This window comes from Nymphaea colorata, chromosome 7 (assembly GCF_008831285.2).
Source record: "Nymphaea colorata isolate Beijing-Zhang1983 chromosome 7, ASM883128v2, whole genome shotgun sequence".
In the NCBI taxonomy this organism is placed as follows: Eukaryota; Viridiplantae; Streptophyta; class Magnoliopsida; order Nymphaeales; family Nymphaeaceae; genus Nymphaea; species Nymphaea colorata.
The window spans coordinates 4,919,425-4,939,650 of record NC_045144.1 but is presented as its reverse complement, the minus strand read 5'-3'; the positions used below and the strand labels follow the sequence as shown (position 1 = coordinate 4,939,650).

Here is a 20,226-nt window from a genome sequence, read left to right as displayed (position 1 = left end):
ACTCAAAGTTTTATGTAAAGAATATGAGCATTACATCAGATGAGAAATGTTGACAATAAAATATTTTTCCTTCTTTCTTCTTCTTTTTGTCTGTCTCAAACTCAAAGTTTTATGTAAACAATATGAGCATTACATTAGATGAGAAATGTTGACAACCATGTGCACTAGAGAATAGAAGGGAATATGACATATCAATGTTGCATTCAATCTTATTACTTGAGAAATGTTATTTCTTGTGTCTATTTCAAAGATAACCACTTATGGAACATGTAGTCATGCATGACACATGTAGCACTCTCTCATGTTATGAAAAGTGAACCGAGTTACTAAACTTTAATCGGGTGTTTGGTTGGACAAAAAATACTCAAAACTATATTATCAGATTTTGTGATTGAGAAATATTTTTTTTTATAAATTTAACTACAAACTGGAAAACTTGAAAGTGGCATTTTAAAAAAAAAAAACTGAGAATGAAAAACAGAAAAAATCCAAAATTTTATTAAGATGAAGGGAAGAGACAAAGAGTATGGAACATTGGGGTGTCGTTTGCTCCCCTGGAATCAGAGTTCTGGAATGCTAATTCTAGATTTTTGATTCTTGAATTGGCAAAATGGAAACGAAAAATCAACCTTTCCAAAACTCGATTGTGTTTGCAAATCATGAAATTAGTTTCCTGAAAAAAAGATTCTATGTTTTATGGGCATAAACGGATTGAAATTCAGATCGTTGAAATGTAAACCTTCATTTGGAATTTCATAAACAGTTATGAGGTGCGCATAAATGGATTAAAAAATTGAAATCAATTGTAGACCTTCATTTGGAATTTCATAAACAGTGGTGAGGCGCTCACATAATCTGTTTGTTTTTTTTTTTTAAGCATGCGAGCCACTTCCAAATTACGTAGACCGTTCTGGGCTTTACTGAAAATTTGTACCCAACAATATAACTTGATGCATCATGAAGCTATGCTCAAAGCCGATCAACTACTCCCAAAGACAACAAAGTGATTAAAGTAAAAATTTATTACTTTGCAGGCTATCCAAGGACCAATATGTTCAGAACAGTTGAGCTTTTCCTTTTCTTCTGATGCCTTAGTAAATTTTGAGGTCTGAGAAACTTAATACTAATAAGTCAACTAAATTGGGTAGTTCCTTTTTTATTCATTGTACCTTGTTGTGGTAGGTGATCCGGGTCTTTGGTGGGAGTATGAATTTGTGTAGTTACATACTCGTGATACGGCTCTTCTCGTTTTTAGTTGATGCTACTAAGATTTGAAATGGGAAACCAGTCACCTACGAGCCCTCGCCCCAACTATTGCACCAAACCCCTTTGGAGATTAGGTATTTGCACTTTGAGCATTGAATTTTAAACCTCTAAAGCTTTTCAAGGTAATCCATCCATCTTATTTAGGGGTGGGCATCCCGCCGAACCGGCCCAGCCCGCTAAGACCCGGCCCGTCGAGCCTGAAGATCGGCCCGGGCCCGGCCCGATAACATTGTCGGGCCGGGCCTGGTACCGGGAAAGTCAGGCCCAGCCCGTTTGGCTGGCCGGGCCGGGTGCTTGAGAAAAAGGACACGAGAACAAATATTCCGCTTCAGCCGGCAGGCAATGCTAGACCTGAAGGAGCTCCTAACAAGGGGAAGCTCGCCAACAGGGAGATGATGGAGGTCGAGCTGATGGGCAGGAAAGCAATGATCTTTGAAAAAAAAGCAATGATCTTTGAAAAAAGGCCAAGTCTTGTAATGGCCAAAGGGCAACAACCGACAACCGTAGCGAGCTGGCCTAATAGCGTTTCAATCATTATGCGCGCAGATCTGGAAGTCGGTGACGCACGCGAGGAAGCTTGCCTCGACGAAAACGACGACATTCCAGATGACAGCGAACTGTAGGCACTTCACCCTGAGTATTTCGGGAACGCCATCCAGAGCATCGCGACGGCCGTCGAGGTGGGTGATCTCCTCAAGCGGGAGATTGGGTGGGCGGCAGGAATGGTCCACCGCGGGGTGGTGGCGCACGGAGACGTGACTATCAGGGGGATGGTAGACAAATGGGAGAAGGCGCCGCGGGAAGGGAGAGGGGGAGGAGGAGGGAGAGGGAGAGAGAGACGGGAAGGGAGAGGGAGACGGGAAGGGAGAGGGGGAGCGGAGAGGGAGAGAGAGAGAGAGACGGGAAGGGAGAGGAGGGAGAGGGAACCCTAGGGGAGCGGGAGCAGAGAGAGAGAGGGAGAGGGAGCAGAGAAGGAGAGGGATGGGGAGACGAGAAGGGAGAGGGGGAGCAGAGAGGGAGAAGGGGAGTGGAGAGGGAGGGGAGTGAGCGGGGAGAGGGAGAGGGACCAGAGAGGGAAAGGGAGACAAGAAGGGAGAGGGAGCAGAGCTGCAAAGAGGGAGGGGAGCGAGCGGGGGATTGAGGCCTAGTCTTAATTACTCATTTTGCTATACACAAGTTTATCTTAAACCTTAGTCTAGTTGTAGCAAGACATACCACAAACTTAGTTGAGAAATCCATCAAATTGGATTCCTGAATTAGCTTTAGAGTGTCATTACATTTCCTATTAAAACCATATTGTCAAATTTTAATTCTCACAAGAAAATTTATTGGCCTTTTATTTGTGTGTGTGTGTGTTCTCCAAATGTAGTTATTTGGAATGAAATGCCATTAAAAGTGGGTAATGGCATGTTAGATTTTCTTTTTTTTTTTGTTACTATCTTTGATTTCTAGGAAGGAGGATACTTGTTTGATGATTATCTATTTATTGGCCTTCTTATACCACTGAAGTGTCAGTCATCCTTTCCGACTCATGACAATTAAACGGAGACTATTGTCATCTGTGAGCCACGTTCCTAGCTGTCCTGTAACTCGACTACCAAAAAGAAAATGCAAACAAATTTTTATCAATTCATATCATGCATTTATGAGAAGATTCTGGTTTTTTCCACGTCCTGTCATGAACTTGCTTTGAGATTCAATTCTTAGGGAAAATTCTCTCTTCCCCGTCAAATCTTTGTTTAATAGATTCCATCTGCACTGACAGTAAGACTGCGGCTGCAGCATAGTCAGTAAACATGTTTTCTGCAAAAAAAAAAAAAAAAACTCTCGTTTTATACTTCAATAATAGGTTAGCAGTATAAGACTGCAAAAAGATTTGCCTTAAAAAAACGAAAAAAAACATTCTCACATACGGCATTTATTTTTAGGATTTTTTTTTAATATTTTTAAAATTTATAGAAATTTGCTAAAGGAAACAAAAACTTTACCATATTATACATAAGAAAAATTTCGCCGTTTCAACTATATTAATATCATGTGCTGCAGCTATAAACAAATTCATGTAAAGATGGATTGCTTGCATTTGCAAAGCAGATAAATGCCCTTATTAAAAGTTCTTGGAATGTATATTATAGGAACATGCGTTCCAACAACTCAATGTTCCCTTATTAAATGCCCTCTAGTAGAAAATGAATTTAATATCTAACCAATTGATGCAAGCAATTAAGCACAATAAATATCATTCCTTCTTTCATCTTCTTTGTCTTTGTCTCAATGTAATGTTTTATGTAAATCATATGAGCATTATATCAAATGAGAAATGGTGACAATAGTATGCACACTCTGTAAGAATAGAGGGGAATATGGCATATGAAGTTGCATTCAATATTATTACTTGAGAAATGTTATTTCTTTTGTCTGTTTCAAAGATAACCACTTATATTTAAAGAAAATATAGTTATACTTTAGGTGGAAGAGTATCCTTTGAGCGAGAATATAGTGCTGGTTGACTTGGCAGTTGTAAAATCATTATGCATAAGGTGCTGTACAATATTTGGTTTGATTTACACGCACATTTTCTTGTTGCTATTAGAGGGGAAGGTACTTGAATAACTTGCTTCAAGTAGTCTACGTTGTTCAGTAGTATAACTTATCTCAGTTGATTTTTCTTTCATTGACATTTCATAATGTGCATAGCACATAATTGTGTGCTTATATGTGAAGAAAGTACTTTTATACTCTACCAGAGTCCAAGGCAGAGTCACATGTGAGATTGTGTGGGCAATTGCCCACCCAGACCCATATAATTTCATATTTGTATATTGGTACCTCATAGACATTTAGTTCTCTACATGGTGTAGCATGCCTCCCGTTTTTCTTTTTTTGCCTGAAGTGGACGTTGCACTATGAGGCATTGTTTAAGCCAAAAAAGTTCAATAGTTTCTCATGGCCTCACATTGTGCACATAGTCTTAACTACTCAACAATTGAGGCCAATCTTTTGACAACCTTCTGTATGAGTGTTCTTAGCAATTTTTAACGGGCTTTTCTTTAAATGATTATGAAAACCATCAAGTTCTTTAGGTGAAAAGTTTTGCAGAAAAAGTGTGGTGGCTAACTTTCAATGGTATGACAAAAGCATGTTTAAGTTTGAATTTTTTAATTTAGCCAGAAGGCAAGTAAAACGAGAGAATTGACAATGCAGAAGGCAGAGATTCAGCAGCAGAGCTAGAGGGAAGGAGGAACTCGCCTTCCAGATGCCGAAGCTTCGGTAGTAGAGCAGGAAGGAAGTAGGAACTGGCCTTGCAAATGGCGGAGCTTCCGCAGCAGAGTAGAATGTTTGACGGTCATCAGAGAAGATACTCTGCATTCAGTTGGTAAAGCTCTTGTTGAGCGAGCAATATGTGACAGCAGATATGAAGGCGGATGATTTGGTCTATGTTTTCTTGCTTTCTACTTTTTGGTTGAAATATTGTACAGATCCCCATTGGGTTTCTTTTTTTGCACAGAGCAATTGGTTTTAGTTGCTTTGGGGTTTCGTCGCTAGATGCATAACATCCCCATTATTTGTTTTGTTCTCTGTAAATATCAAATTCCATTTGGAATACAATGGGATGGGAGTCCATACCCATGCAGATATTTCATTGAAGCAAAATGAGAGATTTAAGTGTGCTTTTATTTCTTTTTAGATGTGTCAGATTTACATAACAGCGTCATGCACAGTAGCGAAAGAAGGGACACAGTCAGAGCAAACAAGATCAAGTGCAAGCTCAAATTTTCTTTTATTTTAGCGGAAATATGGAATCAGACAAGGAGAGGAAATCCTTGTCATCCAACAAATCACTCTTCAAAGTGATCTTCAATCCTCAGCTTATCTCATTCGACAAGGTATTATTTATAGTGCAGATAGTATTTGGAAGTACATTGTTAATGCTTATAGTGGCAAATGCCCATCACAAAAAATAGATGACCGAAAGTGTAAAACCCTTTGGAAAGGTGATTTCTCAAATTATATGATCTGCTCTGCATTGCATGTATACCTAAAAGGAAAGAATAAGTGAACCAGTCTGAAGGCATATCCTCCCAGACAAGGTCCCCAGAATCCCAGATAGCAAACCAGCCTTGGCTAGACTACCAACGTGGAGGTTATGATTGAGAGAAAGTGCGAATAACCCACTCTCTGAAAGTCAGACATGAGACCGGATGCACAACCTACTTATTTAAGAAATTGAGGATCAGTTCCCAACCAAGGGGATTTTTCTCAAGCTTGTGACAGATCAGGAGTACCCACATTGAGCTTCCCTTTCTTTCAGAGACCTGACAATCTTCACTTTCTGAAGTGCATGCAAGGACGACATGAGCGAGCATGCTTCTTTTCAATTGGTATTAACATCAATAAAGAAATATTTCTTTTGAACGAGTGTGGTTTCCATGGTCATCACTAAGCAGCATCAAAGCTACCTGAAGCCTGAAAAAAAACTGAATTTCCACTGTTTTGCATAGAATCTCTCTCTCTCTCTCTCTGGACAAATGTGCAAAACACATGAAAACATGTTTACAAGCTACACAGGATGAAGTCCATGATCATGAGAGGGCCAAGAAACACCTTCTCTTGGACAAGGAAGAGGAGCTGGCTGAGCTATGAAAGTTGGAGTCCGCTGCCCTGGCATCAAAACTGAAAAATCCACCGGGCAAGCTGCTGGCACCTGCTGTAAACAGCTGATTAGACAAGGGCAAGGCAATTGTGCTAAATCATTTGAGGAGTAAATGACAGAGGCTCTGCTGTGTATCAGGAAAAATAGCTCTAATAATCACAGAAAATCTCACATATATTTCTGAAGCAAAATAACAAATAATTAACTTAATTGAGGTTTATGATAATGCTCCTGAATATATCCAGAATCATGATTCATCATTGTTAAATCAACATAGGTCACTTCAGAACATTAAATAATTCTGGTTTTATTTTCAGATATAAATATTCTTGGTTGATATACCCAAAAGCCAAGATGGTTGATATTGTCTATTTCAGCATATCCAATGCATTTAAATTAAACTCTAGAAAGAGCACATTGGACACAACCCATTAAGGGTCTGTCAGGGACTGGAAAATGACGATTTTGATGAAATATTTAATGTCTTCGAGCTACCACACTTATTTCTCTAGCCATTTGGAAGAATGGATTTTAGGAGTTAAGAACATAGACGGGAACGGAGATGAGAGATAGAGTGAGACCATGTTCAACTACCTGGAAAGGATGCCGTTGACAAAGCTACTCTCATCTTCACCTTCTATCTCCGTTCCAGTCTTACTCCGTTTCCATTCTCACATCTTTTGGACTCTGGCTTAAAACATGGCCTAAGACATTTCAAATGGAACCAGCAAAGTTAGATGACAAACAGTCCTTTCACATAGCCAGACATGAACCTGAAGGCAGTAGAATGAACTGTTGAACAGACCAAACATCGGGTGTCCTATGGGGACAACCCCATTAAAATATCTAGTTTTTCTTACAAATCAAAAGCTTGGAAATAGCACTTCAATTAACCAACTAAAAAGCTGAAGAGGGATATTAGAAGGATTTGGTTCCTTTGATGGCATTTTTTGCAACTATAGGCAGGCACTTGGATATTTGAAGATGACATCTGTTGTTCAAGTAAAGGTAACTATTATTTTGACTGCCATATAAAACGTTAGCTTCCATATAGAAGTTAACATGGTCAATTCTACTAGTAAGACTGTTAGTCAGCTCAGGTGTCTAGTTCTTATTCAGCAGATCAAGAATAATACAATAGGAGGCTTCAGCAGTACGGTCCTAATAACCAGATCAAGTAATGAGTTGTAACATGGTTAAAATATTGCTAAACGTGACATACTTTTACTGCATTCTTTTAAATCGCTCATCCTTAGAATTATTCACATGGTTAAGGAGGAGGGAAACATGAAAAAAGATACATCAATACAAATGGTCTGACATCATGCTTACCATAACTTAGTACCATACTTCAGATGGTTCTCATCAAGCATAACGGTTGGTTACATGGACCACTCCATGTAATTGAAAGTCTTGACAGAGATATAACGCCATAATGCACACAAGCAATGTTAAGTAACCAACAGTAGACCATTTTATGCAGAGATTGAGAAGGTACATGCAACAGTTTTTAATTTTTAGACAAGTTACTTTTTGAAGTTGTGTATATTTTTTTCTTCTCCTATCACAACAAAGATGTTGGTCAGGCCATTGTTCAATGGTTAAGCTAGACCAAACTACAAGAAGAAAGCAGCAGACAGATAACCCCCGTAATTCCTTGGGAGAAAAACTAATGTTAGCTCCCAGTTGGTGATCACCTGCACTATATATGATGTAGATGCAGTAAGCATCATAAATTGGACACAAAAAAGAGAGAAATAACCTGAACTTCAGAAGTTGCCTAACAATTAGAAAGATAAAAGAGAAGTTAATGGAGGATGCCACATCTCAACCTTCCTGCCACCACCACACCCACACGACATGGCAAGAAACAAGGCTACAAATGTGAAACTGACAAAAAGAGAGATGGTAGAGAAAGGTTGGATTATGGAGTCTTTTGATTTGGGACAAATCTGTTTATTTAGATTACCCATATAGAAAACATTTTCTGTCACAAATTAATTTTAACACTTTCTAGGTGAAAAATCATCCAAAACTGTGAACTCTTTGATCATGTTCTCTATTCAGGGAAACACCTTCTAAAGAAGGTTGCCTAGTAACTTTGTATATCCCTTCCAAGTAATCTATCTTCTCATTCACCAAAGCAACAGATGGAACCATGGGAAATGTTGTGCTGTTAATCCATGCGCATGTGGAAACCATAAATTTCATGTTCAATAAGTGTAACCACTAACCACCAATAGCAACAAACAATTGATTGTTTCTATATGGCTATTGCTGCTCTTGGCCAAGAGAATAGATTTCACAATGACCACATTATTTCTTCCTTTGCTTTCTATGGAATTGTACATGGACATGTTCAACTAAGACGTCATGATAGACAGTGGACATGCATTATCTCTCTCTTAGTATTGTAATTTGTTAGTGGCAATAGGAATTCTGCTTGATTTAGTTGAATGAAAAAGCAACATACTTCTAGAGGCATCGTTTTCTGAATAAAGCTACAGGAAGCACTGAAAAGAAGGAATCAGGTTACCTAAATGAAAGACAGAATTGTAGATTTCTCTCTCTCTCTCTCATATACACACACACACACACACACACACACACACACACACAAACATACATAATGATCACTACTAAATCACCATTAAAAAGAGATTAGTCAACTAACAGGAAAAGTTATGCAGGTTCCATTTCATAGACTGTCTTGATAATGATTAGTGAGAGCCCAAACTGTGAAATCTAACAAGCAGAATACCATGATAAATATCAGGCAACAGAATGGCACGGGTGGGACTTGATTCAGGGTGCCCATCTTGACACCCTACACATGCTCCTCTTACCACCTGCTCACCACCTTTGGTTGTCATTTCATACTGGAAACAAGACCCACAGGAATATTTAACATATGAGAACAAATTAAGTATATAGGACTGCAGTTTTGATGAAAACTCTTTTAATGGTTGTTCTTAACCTGAACCCGTATTCAGCATTGATCTGATGCAAAGAGCACAAATTTCCAAAAAATCAAGCCTAGAGACAACGGGTGGAAAAATTCTCCAGTTAAAGAAGAAAACAGCTTGGTAGAACAGAAAAAACTATCATATCTACAAGAAGCAGCCTACAGTGTTTCATTTGTTTATAATTATTTTTCTTTGGTATGGATGACATATACATGTTATTCCATTGCATTAATGTAGACCCTTTTTGCAGGAAATGGTTTCTTAAACATATGTTATAAATATACATTATTATGGTCATGCAATCTGGCCATTTTGCAAACAGTCAAACTTCGAAACAGCCTACAATATCGAAGCATCATACAAGCACTGTTGGGTCATTATGCATGTAATCTTTGGCTTCTTAAAGCAAGTGAAGTTACACCTTTGATCTGGCTCTTTGAACAATAAACACAAATGAAATGAAGGGAATAAAAGAAGTGGCTTACAGTGGAAGAGTGACCAAGCTTCTCCAGCAAATGCATTTGAGTCCTTGGAGCAGAGCCTAGGGATCTATTGGCAGCATTTCTAGAAAGTGCCATTCTTGGCCGAAGCAGATGTTCAAAGATTGCCATGATGAGAAACATGGATATTAATATGGCTGTTGCAACAAAACCAAATGAAAGAGCATTTAGAGAGCTGCCAAAGTTCTTCCATGGAGCATCCTGATCAGTGCTCTCCAGTGCGCCTGCATCCGTAGTGTTGCTCCATGGTTTCGGACTTTGAGATCTGAACCCATCCATGCTGCTCACTGAAAAGCTGTCTTTCTTGTGAAGAGAAGTTAAGACCTGGCTCAAGAAAAGAACCCTGCCTTACCAGCGTATTTCAGGAAACAATGATGCACAGATTTGCAGTGGAAGGTATAGGTTCTCATGAACAGAATCCCCATTAGATTCTTTCACATTCAGATGCATTTCTCATTTCAGCAAAATGACATAGGAGTCAGTCACAAAGCAGGAGTTGTATTCTGGGTCCATCTTCTCCTCACCTTTCATTCACCCTTTTCTGACCTTGTGAACTAAGCCAAGGATCTGTTCTTTCCTTCACCTGAACAAATACATAAAATATTCAGCAATATGCTGGGTGACAAATATAAAGTCATATATTAAACACCTCATCTGGAAGGCTGATGAGCCTCAATGGATATGGGAAATTCAGAACTTGATGGAACAAGTAAGCATGCATGGCCATCTTAACTATGAAAACCAAGCCCATAGAGTATATGTAGATCAGTTATCAACACCTAAATTTCATATGACATGCAAGCCACACCATTTTTCTTAATTGAGTTTGAAGTCACTGAGATGTTATTGGGAACCATTTTCCAACTACCACCTATTTTGCACCCAATAACTGAAAAAGAACAGACATTCTGGTTTCCTGGCGATCGATATAATGAATACCAACCCATTAGGTTTGGCTGTTCAACGTCTCACCAGTTATCCTGTGAAAGCACCCCAAACTGATCAGCAAACAAAGGTTCATGGCAAAAGGGAGGGTAAATGAAAGGCTGATGAAGAAGACCATCCAACTTAGTCAGAGTAAAGGTATACAGAAATCAGCACAAATTTCAATTGCATATACATTGACCAGAATTTAAGCAATGAAGTGATACTGCTATAATTTACTAAAGATGAACAGTGAAGATATAAAACTAGCAGCAAGCAACCCAAGAAATTGGAGAAAAGGAATATATACAAAGCAAATATTGTGATCTTAAGCATATAGAAATCTACCAAAGGTCCAAAAGTGAACTGCCAATAGATGATAACCAGTACAAAATTCACAAACTTCAAATGCATCTGTGGTTGATTTAAATTTTCAAAAAGGTAAATGATCATGCTCGTTTAGCTCAGACTCAGAAATTATTCTTCACAGAACTAGCGAACAGGAAAACTTGGATAGCTTAAGAAAGCTGCAGTAGAACATACGAAGCCAGAATACATGGCAAGGCCACAGAAATACAGAAGTAGTACTTGGAATCATAATGAAGGAAAAAAATGGAAGTCAAGCAACCCAGAGACGAGAAAACAACAGCTAACAAATAGATGACTGAAGTTATAAGAGAACAAACTGTCAAAGTTGCTTCTCATCGTGTATGCTTTCTCTGAATTTAGATAGAGAAAAGTCATATACTTCGGACACTCCTCAAAATTTCCGTCAAATGCACAAGATCTTGTCAGAACTCAGAACTCACTAGACAGAGACACTGTCACCATTATTGGCATGCTTCGTTGCCAAATCACGTACAAAGTGAATATGTGAAAAAAAAGCATCAGTGTCCCATCCTTTTTCAAGAAGAACAGATTGGCCAACTTGAAAAGCTCAAGGCTTAATGGGTGTACCACAATTCACAAAAAGAAGGGCCATTTGGATAATAATACGAGTCAAAAGTGTGGGATTATTCTCTGTCTCGCAATGAAAAAAGCTGCTTAGGCGCATAGAAATCATAAAAGGCTGCAAATCTACAGCATAAAATATGGCCTCTAAAGTTGAAGGAAGATGTAGGAAAATCCCATAAATAACAATTTTAAGGATCTCAGTTCGCATAAAATAAAGGTGGACACCAGAATTTGAGATCTTACAGATCCACAATGCAGAGACCATCAATGGCATGAGTTGAAAGTTGTTTATCTAAAAAGCAACAGGCCATGGCGCACGAGAGGAGCACAAGGAAAACCTGCAGGCCCGCTGAAGAAGATCAATCTCATTGATTCCTCACTTTCTCATTTTTAATCATTAGAATAACCTGCAAAAAGCAGCCAATCAGCTTTTGGCAGAAGCATATCGCATTAGGTGAAGGAGAAACGGTCACAATGATCACAGGGATATTCGACAATATTTCATTCTGTTTCTTAGTAAAACACAAACTTCAAAACACATCCAGTGCCTTGAACATGTTTCTATAGCATCAAGATTTGTTGGTGCACGAAATTTATTTATGATAAAAAAGGATGAGAAACCTAAGCTATTGATTCACTCGGATACTATTTTGAGGTACAGTGCACCAATTTTCTACAATAAAAATAAAACCAGACCTCAGCCCATGTTTCACAAAGTAAGAACCATATCAATAATTGTAATGTATTACTTCAAGAAATTTTCTATATATATACATATATGAATGCTGAGGAAAGAATTTTATGTTGCTTTAAAATGCCCAGAAGCACCACTTAGAAAATTCGTTATCAACAACACAATAGCTCTGCCTTGACATAAAAAAAGAAAAAGAGCCTTCATGCAAACCATCAGCCATTAAGCTCCACCTAGAACCAGCTCTTTGCTGCTGCATCTTCTATGTTATGAGACCTCTGATCTTCTTTCTGGTGGTTGGCGACCTCAAAAAATTCCCATCTTTTGAAGCGCATCCCAAATATTATATTCTAAAAAATAGATCTTCCGTCTTTTTTTGATGGAACTCCAATATGGGTATCATAGTAACTGTTTACCTCATATAATATAGCCAAGAGAAAAAGCAAAGCCGCACTTTACATTGCTTAACAGGCAGATAGATTCCTTTAGCCATAAATAAACTCTGCCAAAGGAACAAATGTACGTATAAACACTAGCTTTTTAGGCATCATAATGTGCTCTATTTGCTATAGAAGGAGGCTTATCAGTTATTATTTTAATGGAAGGAATATGTGTTGCTTCTCTAGCAAACGTCCATAAGATGAGGGAAAAGAAAGAAAGAAAAAAGATGTAAAAGAGGCAAACATGATGGTATCTGTTCTTTCAATTGAAACTCAAGGGCCCCAGTGATGAACAAAGACTAACGAAAAAGAAAGGAAGGCGTGCAAACCAAAAAAAAGAAAAAGAGAAAAAAATAAAGCAAATTTGTGACTCTTCCTTTCCTCACAGAGAGTCCAATTCACAAAAGCAAGCATGTATTGTATCAAAAGAACCAAAAATTACATTTTCCTATGAAAAGTTAAGCTGTAGACAGAGGGGGGGTTTTATCCTGCAACTTTCTGAAAATGTGTTCAGCTCATCTAAAAGAAAGAAACAAAGTTGAAATACCATAAGTCTCTCTCTCTCTCTCTCTCTCTCTCTCTCTCTCTCTATAACATAACGGTGGAAGCAGCTATTAAGAGATGATGAATTTATTATGAGAGAAAAGGGGGGGGGGGGGTCTCTAATTTTACAGAAACAAGCTGAAACTGGAAAAGAGCAAACAAAGAAACGAAGAATGCGTACATCATCAAGCGTCCAAAATTTCACAAAAACCAAACATATCTCAGTAAAAAATTGAACAAATCATAAAACAACTCATATTTAGAAGAACAAGGTTACCAGCATCATGGCGTCAAGGACAGAGACGAAAGAGACACGAGGAATGGGCATGTGCTTGGATGTCTTTACAAGGGCAGAACAGTAAACGTACTTGGAGCTCCCACTCCTCTGTAACTAGTGTAGTTTTCTTCCAACAGTAGACTGAAATGATGGCTGCCTCTCTCTTTCTTATTAAACAAAGTTTTCTTTTTACTCAATACCCCACTTTTTCCCTCACTAGAGTCTAGAACGAAGAGAATCCAGACATGTTTGTTTATTCTGCTTCCTACTGCCCCTGCAAAGATGGGTCACATGCGGACAGATCTCACCACTTCCCAGGCCCCACAAATTTTTCAATACGAAGGCTCCCATTTCCCTGTGACTGTAAACTGACTTACATTCACCAGGCAACCAACACCTACGGCTGAACACAAGCAAGAGTCTGGCTCAAGTTGGGTCAGCTCCAACTCAACTCAACTCAAAAATCTCGAGCAGTCGAACTCAAGAGAACAAGCTCGAGCTCTGACTCGTTTAACTCATTTATGTTAAATAAGTCTCGTTTTTTTTAACTCGTTTAACTTGTTTAGTTGCTATTCATTATTATAATTCAACATTTATTATGTAGTGGAGCTGAATCGAGTTCCTACAACTCAAACTCGACTCGTTTAACATTTCAAACATTCACTTGAACTCAAACTAAATGAGTCAAGTTTAGATGAGTGAGTTAGAGTCGAGCTCGAGCTGCCTCGGCTCATTGTGCAACCCTACCAACATCCACTCTCTTGTGCTTCTTTGCATCCCTTTTTCTAATTGCTGACTCTAATGAACAGTAGTTAGGTTAAGAGACTTTGTCGCTTGTACAGAAGCGTAAAACTCTGAAGCTAATATTTTTGTCCACTTTAGATTATGTCTGCTTAGGCTTGTATAGAGAACTGCACACTCACAAGGATCGAACCAATGACTCGTCCTCCCATAGGAGCTGGCCCAATCAACTACACCAAGCGCTTTGGCCCAACTAGTTACCTCAAGCCCCTTCGAGCTCCTACATATGGATGGGCATGGGGTAAGGATGGGCATGGGGTCAAGTACTGACAAGTACCCGGTACCCAGCCCGACTCGGACCCAAAAAAAAAAAGGCCATCAAGCCAACCCCATAACTTATCAGATCGGCCCGATTAAGCTCTGTTCGGTCCGATAATATTTTTAATATATATATATATAATTATAATATTTTATTACAATTAATGATATTATATATTATTTTTTGAATTTAATCAGGCCGGGCTTGGGCCCAAGTTTCAGGTATCGGGCTGGCCTCAGCCCTATTCCTTATCGGGCCGAGCAGGCCTGATGCCGAGGCTTACTCCTACATGGTTCTCATTCTTTTCTGCGTCTTCTGAAACTTGTCTTTCTCTCCAAGACACCTACATAATGGTGATCGTAAGGCTGTATACGAGTTGAGTCAGTCAGCTCAACTCGACCTAACTCGAATTGTATCTTGCTCAACTTGAGCTAGACACGAGCTGTACAAGGTCAGCTCGAGCTTGGTTCAATAGACCAAGTCTCGACTCAAGTTCGATTTGTTTAAGCTGGTCTACTAACTTCTTATTTGACTTGATCTCTTTCCTTGGTTTTAAGTTTGAAAATTACCAAAAAAAAAAAAAAACTATTAAACAAGGTTCCTCCAGTTTAATGGAGTCAAGTTCGAATCATTTATAAGCTTGAAATTTCGCTCAAGCTCCACTCTTGTATAAAGGAGTCAAGCTCGATTCAACGTAACAAAGTGAGTTGAGTCGAGCTCGAGTTGGCTCGACTCATTTTCCAGCCCTAGGTGGTGGGTTATATAGTCCCCATCAGCGAAAATCTAAGTTGGACAAGGCATAAATCTGAGCCCAATATGTTACTGAAATAATTAGATTAATAACGTAGAATGTTCTTCAAAACATTTTTAAAAAAGGAAGAATATCAACTTATGCCGGGCATTGAGAGAACGAAAACTCATTTCAGTGAATAGTTTGAATTGTTTCAATTCAAATCTCACATTTTAGTGTATTTGGGAAACTGAGTAACACCAGCCTACTTTTTATCAGGTCGCTTTTTTTCCATAAGATTCACTAACTTCAAATGTAAACAAAGATTATGAAAACTACCAAAAACGAAAATCAGCAAAAAAATGAATTATTTTAATCAATTGTCTATTAATCTATTCATTATTTTATTCATATAAACCTCATATGACATCATGAGATGTTGATCTAAAGAATTTTTTAGAAAAAGAAGTAGTCCATCTCTTTGTCTGCCCACATGGAACGAAGCATCAAGTTTTTTTCAACACTCTGTGAACGTGATGTTTTCTTTAAAACGCGACCATAGATATGTCAATTTATTGTGTGATTTGCGTGTTCCTTAATATATGTATATATATATATATATATATAAGATTTGTAGAAAAAATCTTCATATTTAGGTTTGGAAGGAGAAATCCTTTGGCTTTCTTATAATATATTGTATGATGCATTACAATTAAAATTGTGTTTAATCTCATCAGCTCGATGCAAATTGCAACGTATCAAACACTTGGATGATTTTCGGAAAATTAAAAAAGAAAAAAATCGAGTGAGAGTGTGTTTAAACAAATTTTGTTTTAATTTCTATCTGGCAAAGTATATAGAAGAAATATTGCTCCCAATTATGGACCAGGCAACCCCGTGATAGAGCCAAATTATTAGGGTCGTAAAAGTGAAGGGAAACTTTTTCAAAGCCAATTTGATTGGTGTCTCCCGACTCCCAATCCAAGAGACAAAAAGAAAAAGTTGGACGGTAAAAAAGTAAAAACCTTGTAAAAGCCCTGTTTGGACCGTAAAAAGTAAAAAATAAAAGTGGGTTTTCGTTGTCATTTCCGATACCCAAATGATACAGACATTTATATGGGCTTCAAGGCAAGGCATAGGGGTGACCAAGTTACTCCGGCTCAAGCTTAGGTTGTGAAGGAGTGTGAGTCGAGTCATTTGCTTAACGAGTCGATTTGTTTAAATAATCGAGTTGAGTTCAATTAAAACCCAATTTGGCTTCAAAGTGATGTGTAGCGATTTTTTAAATATTCAACTCATTTAAATCCGATGTTAATTAATTATGTAAGTTTTTCCAAAAGCACCTTCAAGTTTGTCAAGCCTTAATCGAGTCGAGCTCGAACCCAACACGTAATTGTCGAATCGAACTCGAGCTCGAGTTGACTGAACTCGGGCTCGAATTCACCCCTAAAGCTAAAACTGACTGATAGGGCTTGATTTAGCCGATTCAAGCTTCCAACTAATGGATATTTCAAAAGGAGTCATTGGGCCGGAGGTGAGACTGAGCATGAGGCCCGATGCTAGATGCAAAATTGGCTCGAGCTTATTAGGTTCGAGGTTAATTAACTAAATTTGAAGTGAAATGATGGAAGGGGGGTTTGACCTCGAAACCTTGAATGATCTCATATCACCTTGGTTATCAGATTCAAGGTAAAGAAATGACCCCTTTTCCTTCTCTCTCTGAGCTGCTTTTTGTGCTCCCCCACATGCAAAGCCCCATCAATTGGCAGCCTTGGTATCATAAATTAATATGCATTCTTCTTTTCAATGGGCAGCTCATATGTAATCTTGTTCACCTTTTTTTTTTTTTTTTTAAAAAAAAAGAGAGATCTAGCTGCATTGCTTTAACTTACCTAGGATATTTATTTTGAATTTTTGAAGATAAAAAAAAAAACTAAGGTATAAACTTTCGATTTCTGATAAGAATTTAAAATGTTAAATTATTAAAAAAAATAAAAATTTAAAACACATTAAAAAATAGTTGAAACATAAAAATATGGCACCTTTGGGTCAAACCCTAGAATCAAATTAGTTTGCCACTCATTCAGGCCTATTTTAATAACACTAGCAACAAAAGCACTAAATTTGGACACAACGGTTGCAAGTTATATTTTTAGCTTTATATTTAAGAAACTCATTGATGCGCTTGTGACACAATGATAAATTTCATTATAGTCCAGTTGCCGAATCATCCTTCATTTTAAGCGTTTTATGTTAGCTCTGTGGTCGAATTTAATAAAACAATATAAGTATCGTTAAAGAAAGACATATAGCGACGAAAGAATAGAATTTCACACAATTTCATTTTTAAAATATCATGAAAAAACAAAGAATTTATCTTAAAAGTGCAAATACCATGAAAGAATTTGTGATCAACAATTAAGCAAGGTCATTGAATACACCACTTGGGTTACAAGATTGGACTCAAATGATTACTTAAAAAAATGAACTCTTGCAAGTATTGTCAAATCATTTAGTCGGAGCTCTCCTCTTTCATATCCCTTTCAGGGTGCGGCCGCATTGATTCCTAGTGCGGGTCTAATATAACTTTTTATCACACATAACATCTATAATAAGAATCGAACCAATGGTACATGTCATAGATCTAACTAGTTATGCTATGCTCCTCAAAGCTAATTATTAAATTATGAACATCTATCAATTTTATATGCAAAGATTCATAAATAGAGTTCCATATAAGCATCAAAGGATGATGTTTAGTTTAATTGGCGTTGTATTCATAAATCTCGAGGAGAATAAGAGATAGTTGAAAGAGAAATCCATATATTGACCCGTTTAATATTGGGACTCGGATCTCAATTTAGTTACAAATCGGGCCATATATAGAGCTAACTGGATTTAAATCTGGTTATCAGATTTAGATTTGCTTTCTGACAAAATCGATGGCTCGGTTTTCAATGAACATAATCCGGATCTAGGGAACAGGACCAGACATGTCCAAACACCCTGTAACATGCTACGACATGTCTTGAATTATCTTATATTTTTTATTCCCTTGATAATTGTCGATACCAAAATAATAAATTTCGTAGTTGAAATTAAAAAAACATTTTTTTGACCATAGTAGCAAGATTTTTTTTTTTTTGAACTGAATGGCCGGTTTAGTCTAATATCATAATGTTAGTTCACAAAAACAACAAAAATGTTAAAATAACAATTGTGCATAGAACATATTTCCTCTATCATCTTCTTCAGTATTCAAACATATGATCATTCATCATGCAATCAAGAATTAGGCATAGGGGGCGCTGCATTCCACAGCTGCGCTAGGCACAAGTTCAAGATCAATGACAAAACCCAGACCTTTTAAATATGATATTTAAAGTTTTTTTTTTTTTTTGAAATCTAACCTTACCAATATGTTCTTAAGGATATGTTGGTGCAAAATATTTATTAAGTTGATCACTTTTTTGGTTTAAATAGTGTTGTTTATAATATGTAAAAAAGAAACATTTTGATGACAGAAAAATCAAACATTTCCATAAAAACAACTTTTAAGGCATGTTTCATATCAAAATAGTTTTTACAAATATACTAAGTTGTTTACAGTTTACTTAAAATAAGTTTTTAGCAAAAAATTAAAGGGTCTGATTTTTAACCCTGACCTGGTTTTTACCAATTTCAACCTATATATATATAGAAAAAGTTGTCTTTTTAAAAGATGAATCCAGCTCCATGTTTTTGGTCAATTGGATTTTCATGGTCGGAAAGAGGTCCAATCCATGTCAGGGACTCATATCACGGATATGGATATGGGTTTAGGCCCAAATTACAGGTTTTGGATCTGATTTCCGGACTTTCAAAGCCAAATTAGATCAGATGATGTGGTGGAGCTCGCACGCACGCGCGTGGGTCTGAATGGAGATACGAGGCTAGACATTGTGTTTCAAACTCGATTTTGGGTGTTTAGATCTGAAATTTGGATTTGGATCCGAAGGCTAGGCTTTAGATGTGGGGCTCGTGGCTCCATTGAAATTCAAGTTCAGATCCAGGCTCGTTTTTTTTTATTTATCTAAAGTACAGATTTGGGTTCAGATTTGGAAATAAGGCTCGGTATTGGATTAGTGCTAGGATCTGGATCCGGATTTGGGGCTTGGTTTTGGATTTAGAGCTGAGATTTGGATCCAAATCTGATATGGGACTCAGTTTTAGATTCAGAGCTGGGGTTATCTGGAATAGGGCTGAGTTGAGACTTGGATCTGGACCGAAGGCTGAGTTTTGAATCCAAAGCTGTGATTTAGATTAAGATGTGTATCTAAAGCTCAGTTTTGGATCTAGAGCTGGGATTATGATACAGATATGGATATAGGGATACTTTTCGGGCTACATCCATATCTGAATTTTGAAATAATTCTGTATTTTGGGTACGGTATACAGTTTAATCAGATCCAAAAAGCGTTTGCCGATGATCAAATCAAAGGAAAAATGGATCGAAATTGGGAGAAATTGAAACATTTGATGGAAAGCATCTTCAAAATTTACCGTAAGTTTGCCTTAAAATGTTTGAAAAATGTTGAACATAGCTGTTGGAAAATTTGGGTTGATTGCAAAACAAACACACAGACATGTACATGCCTGAGAGAGAAAGAAAAACAATAAAGGTGATCCTCCAAATGGATTTGAAATGCCATTAAAAGTGGGCAACTTCTTTATTTCTGTTGCCATCTTTGATTTATAGGAAGGAGGATATTGGTTTTATACTTCAATAATAGGTCAGCGGTATAAAACTGCCAAAAAGACAATAAAAACAACAAAAAAAATCAAAAAAACATGTTTTGTTTGTTTTTCTTTCACATTTTCTATTACTGCAATCTATTTTTAAGATTTTACATTTTTATTTTTTTTAATTTGCTGAGATTTTCTTTAAAAAAAAATTAATTTACTGTATTATACTGGAAAACAATCTTGTGTTTGTGACTACGGTCTGCAGTAACCAGAGATCACTGCAACTTCTCATCTGCTTTGCTTCTGCCACCATGAATTGTATGAATAAACGCCTTCAAGGAAGAAAATGGGTAGGAGCGGAGGCACGTGTAGGCAACTACCCATACGGATCCTAAAAAATTTCTTAGTTTTTGTATTAATATTTCTGAGCAATTTTTTTTATTCACTGTGCTCTTTTAAAATTTTAAACGTAATGCCCCTTAGCCAGAGTTTTCAA

General features: G+C 37.4%; 1 protein-coding gene and 1 long non-coding RNA gene across 11 annotated transcripts; one reads left to right on the top strand and one right to left on the bottom strand.

Moving 5' to 3' along the window:
* Positions 1–1,610: 1,610 nt before the first annotated feature.
* Positions 1,611–4,947, top strand: LOC126410198 (uncharacterized). The gene is made up of 2 exons (XR_007573773.1): positions 1,611–1,946; positions 4,471–4,947. It is a non-coding gene; the product is annotated as an uncharacterized LOC126410198 (long non-coding RNA).
* A 512-nt stretch (positions 4,948–5,459) lies between these two features.
* On the bottom strand, positions 5,460–13,350 carry LOC116257047 (uncharacterized). Of its 10 annotated transcripts, none has more exons than XM_031633656.2 (5): positions 13,216–13,350; positions 11,508–11,671; positions 9,372–9,969; positions 8,682–8,799; positions 5,460–5,971 (listed from the first exon to the last, which is right to left on the bottom strand). In XM_031633656.2, the coding sequence occupies exons 3-5, from the start codon at positions 9,663–9,665 to the stop codon at positions 5,850–5,852; spliced, it is 534 nt and encodes a 177-aa protein (XP_031489516.1). In that variant the 5' UTR covers positions 9,666–9,969; positions 11,508–11,671; positions 13,216–13,350; the 3' UTR covers positions 5,460–5,849. The 10 variants fall into 10 exon arrangements, with proteins under 10 accessions (XP_031489516.1, XP_049934881.1, XP_031489515.1 ...); XM_050078924.1 differs by lacking the exon at positions 13,216–13,350 and adding an exon at positions 13,120–13,136; XM_031633655.2 differs by lacking the exon at positions 13,216–13,350 and adding an exon at positions 12,838–12,962.
* Between the last annotated feature and the right edge of the window lie 6,876 nt (positions 13,351–20,226).